Below are 5,000 nucleotides of genomic sequence, written 5' to 3'. Positions count from 1 at the left end.
TTAAGAAATGAGGACAAGAAGAAATCAAACACTATCAGTGTCCTTAAGAACAGAGGACAAGAAGAAATCAAACACTATCAGTGTCCTTAAGAACTGAGAACAAGAAGAAATCAAACACTATCAGTGTCCTCCTTAAGAAATGAGGACAAGAAGAAATCAAACACTATCAGTGTCCTTAAGAACTGAGGACAAGAAGAAATCAAACACTATCAGTGTCCTTAAGAACTGAAGACAAAGAAATCAAATACTACCAGTGTCATCCTTAAGAACTGAGGACAAGAAGAAATCAAACTATTACCGTCCTCCTTCAGAACTGAATAACTTTTTTTTTCTCCCTTCAAGACCTCACTGGGCGCGTTGGGTTATGTTGCTACTTAGCAATGTGGTGTTACGTGTATGGATTTGTCCGAAAACAGTGATGCCTCCTTGAGAAACGGAACTGAACTAAACAGAACGGAAGACGAGAGGAAACCAAACGACTGCTGTCTTCCTTCAGAAGTGAATTCAAGAGAAAATCAAACTATCCGTTGTGCCCACTGGCTCCAGCCCCCCCGTTGAAACAAGGACAAGCGCTGGGATGAGGAACACAGATTGAATCAGGAGCTACAGGCAGCCATTTGCTGCTGCTGTTGTTGTTTCTCCTTCACCTTCTCCTTCTTTTCCTCCTCCTCCTCCTCCTCCTCTTTCTTCTTCTTCTTCTTCACACACACACACACACACACACACGCCGCCACCACCACCACCATCCTCCCACACTCCCTACAACACACCCTCACCACACACTCACACATACAATACCCACACATACCCACCCCCACAACCCCCCGAAAAGACACACACATACAGCACACAACCAAGGCAAGGCCACCACCAAATAATGTACACCCTGTCACACAACCACAAATATCCAGACTCCCCGCTACCCACACACCCCAACACACACACACACACACACACACACACACACACACACACACACACACGCACGCACGCACAGAGAGAGAGATGAATGAATATATATATATATATATATATATATAAAATTTTATATACATATATATATATATATATATATATATGAATGCAAAAACAAAGAAAAAATGAATAAGGAGCACTTACACGCACACACACACATACATACACAAAGAAACAAATGAATAAATATGGAGCAATTACACGCACACACACATACATAAACAAAGAAACAAATGAATAAATAAGGAGCACTTACACACACACACACACACACACACACACACACACACACAGTAATACTGACCGAGTAGTGGACAGCGGAGTGGGCCAGCTCCCACAGGTCCTCCAGGCTGTCCAGCACGTGCGGCAGGTGTGTCTGCAGCTGGTCCGCGTACTTGATGGCCAGGGCCAGCACACTGCTCCGGCAGATCTGACCCTCCTGCAACCCACCACCACGCTTCTGATGAAGGATTCTGTTTGTATTTTCACCCTCTTGCAACCCACCACGATTCTGATGAAGGATTCTGTTTGTATTTTCACCCTCCTGCAACCCACCACTCATCTTCTGATGAAGGATTCTGTTTGTATTTTCACCCTCCTGCAACCCACCACCACGATTCTGATGAAGGATTCTGTTTGTATTTTCACCCTCTTGCAACCCACCACCACGCTTCTGATGAAGGATTCTCTTTGTATTTTCACTTTCTGCAACCCACCACGATTCTGATGAAGGATTCTGTTTGTATTTTCACCCTCCTGCAACCCACCACCACGCTTCTGATGAAGGATTCTGTTTGCATTTTCACCCTCCTGCAACCCACCACGATTCTGATGAAGGATTCTGTTTGTATTTTCACCTTCCTGCAACCCACCACGATTCTGATGAAGGATTCTGTTTGTATTTTCACCCTCCTGCAACCCACCACCACGCTTCTGATGAATGATACTGTTTGTATTTTCACCCTCCTGCAACACACAATTCTTCTGGCTTGTACACCATGAACAATAAAAAGTCTTGCCTTATCTCGTTTTGTCTTATCTTGTCAAAATATTGACTCACTTATTTTCCATTCATCTCCTCCAAACAGAACACAGTGTTTGGCTACAAGTCTGCAGTGTCATGAGATTTAAATCAGAAGGCTTTGGCAAAACACCACTTTGCTGGTGTAGGTTGACATGGACTTCTAGATATGAATTTTGCTTTATTTGTCCATCTTGGATAATGTGGGGAGGGGGTGAATGACAGAGAGAGAGAGAGTGTGTGTGTGTGTGTGTGTTCGTGTGTGTGTTCGTGTGTGTATGCATGCGAGTGCACTTCCAGAGGAAGAGTAACACAGCGACCGCCAACACAAAGAAATTATATGGGACAGGTCCACTGGAATGAAATACATAAAACTAATAACGAATGATGTCATTTCGGGAAGATTCGGGATAACTGAGAAACTTTTTCTGACATGAACAGCATGATTTTTTTTTGTTTTTTTTTTTCCATATAAATCTTTCTTTCCTTGAAACAGAATACACCACGCGACTAAAAAACTGGGTGTGGATTTGGGCGACAAATATCTTTCAGGCAAACATGTCGCAGGGAAATCGATATAAGCTGGACATTCCATTACGAAATCACCAGATGAAATTCATCAGCTCATCATACTCCGTAAGAATCTCTCTCTCTCTCTCTCTCTCTCTCTCTCTCTCTCTCTCTCTCACACACACACACACACACACACACACACAATGACACACACACAAACGTGCACACATATATACACGCACACGCACATACACGCGCGCGCGCACACACATACACACACAAGTAAGAACTCGATATATTTTCACACGTGTACGCACGCACACACATACACAAGTACGCATGCGTACACATAGATACATGCGCGCAGACAGAGAGAAAGAGACAGGGAGAGAGCGACAGACTAACGACACATATTATACACACAAGGCTACAGACACAGACCAGAGATAGAGAAGAGAGGTACATTTAAAAAAAAAAAAAAAAAAAAAAAATGTCGGTTGCTGTGTTACAAAAACACACGTTATTCCCTTACCCAGCATCAACTCAAAACGAACCCATTATCACCTGAAATGCAATCAATTTCGTGAGACGAGCTTTGCTTCTTTTTTTTTATGTGTGTGTGTGGGGGGGGAAGGGGGCTGCGTGCGTGTGTGTGTGTGTGCGCGCGCGCGCGCGCGTGTGTGTGTGTGTCTGTGTGTGCGTCTGTGTGTCTGTGTGTCAGTGTATCCCTCCGTGTGTGTGTCTGTGCGTTTGTGCGTGTCTGTGTCTGTGTGGAATTTCAAAACATTTACACGTAAATGAAAGAATAAACCAAACACACAATCCCAGTCAGGCTGTGACACCCAAAGAATGACAATTCCACAGTAAGAAAAGAGGGGCGGTGTTGAGAGGGAACTGGGTGGTTGGGAGTGGTGTGAAGGGGGGCGGAGGGGGGGGCGGGGGCGATATGGAAAGGAAGCCTTCTTCTGTATTCCATCCATCTGGCTTAGAATCGTCTGCAAGCAGCGCGCTCCATTATGGAAATGAAGCCAGGAACACACATCTATCCTCCTCCATGCATAGAGAGACACAGAGAGAGACAGAGACAGAGAGAGACACACAGACAGAGAGAGAGAGAGAGCGGTGAGCTCACGTCATGCATAGCAATCAGCCTGTCGTCCCCAGAAACACCCAATGACGTCCCACCGCCCAGTCACGCGAACACCCGATCCGCTATTTCTCCATCCACCACCACGCGCGCGAACACACACACACACACACACAACAACAACAACAACAACAACACACACACACACACACACACACACACATACAAACACACACGCACGCAAACACTCCACACCACACACACAGACACACACACGCACGCACGCACGCACGCACACACACACACACACACACACACACACACACACACACACACACACACACACACACACACACACACACACACATCTGTTCTGTCTAAACTACGTAAGAAAGTCTAGATCTGGGGGATGCGAAGGGGGAGAGGAAAACATGGATAAATGAATAAACAAATACATAAATTAGGAAACACTTGTTACTGAAAAGAGCAAAGAATATTCACTATGTTGTCCCTGCGTAAAATAGATAAATATATAAACAGGTAAATTAACAAATAGATAAACAAATAAACGAATAAATAAAAGAATGAATAAATAAATCAATCAATTCATCACTCAATCAATCAAATGAAATGTTACATTATCGTTCATAACTATGGTGCATCATTGGCTCAAAATGCTGTACATGATAAATTCATTTCCATCGTGGTATTTGTGTGTGTGTGTGTGTGTGTGTGTGTGTGTGTGTGTGCAAGTTCACAGCAGTATCAAAAATCATAACTGGGTATGATCAAATTGTGACGTCAATCCCAATTCCATTGTTCACTCCCTTGCATCAATTTCAGAGCAACATCTGAATCCAGATGTTTTTCTTCTTTTTTTCACACTGCAAGATCAGCGGTAAAAGCAGAAAGATTTCTTTTTTATTACAACATTATGTTTCGATTTGTCGTACATGTTAAAAATTTTCCATCACCGTTTTGGAAGCCATTTACTCATCAATACGTTGAGCATTATTTATACATAGTAGCTTTACGTTCATGACATTTTTATTCCCCCCTCAGCTTTGTCAGAATTCTGAGTATTTTGACGCAAGCATATCTGTTCAGAAAACTGCACACAGCCGTGGGCCTGCGTCTCTAATCGAGCACACAAACCATGCACACACAGTTCCTACACTGTTCACCGCCTTGTATTGATGTCAGCGAAGAGAGAGGAGATGACGTAATCAGATGACTCATGACGCAATTTTACTTGTATCGGCGCAGCAACGCGTCGCTGGAACACCCGTCAAGATAATGGCCAGCTCTTGTCAGAAACACGTCCATAATATATTACTCCACTCACCAAACAGATCGATGTATGCATACAAGGCAAACCGCTGTTCCAAGCAGAAACGCAAGCGA

The 5,000-nt window shown here is 43.8% G+C and overlaps 1 protein-coding gene across 1 annotated transcript in view; it reads right to left on the bottom strand.

Annotated features, from left to right (window-relative positions):
• LOC143283476 (uncharacterized) overlaps positions 1–5,000 on the bottom strand; it is a 162,046-nt gene that overhangs the window by 42,330 nt on the left and 114,716 nt on the right. The window contains exon 2 of the mRNA XM_076589716.1: positions 1,280–1,414. Within this exon, the coding sequence (XP_076445831.1) occupies positions 1,280–1,414 (135 nt within the window). The remainder of the gene's footprint in view (positions 1–1,279; positions 1,415–5,000) is intronic.

Source organism: Babylonia areolata, chromosome 6 (assembly GCF_041734735.1).
Source record: "Babylonia areolata isolate BAREFJ2019XMU chromosome 6, ASM4173473v1, whole genome shotgun sequence".
Lineage (NCBI taxonomy): Eukaryota > Metazoa > Mollusca > Gastropoda > Neogastropoda > Buccinidae > Babylonia > Babylonia areolata.
Note: the sequence above shows the minus strand (reverse complement) of the source record. Positions and strands in the feature narration are given on the sequence as shown.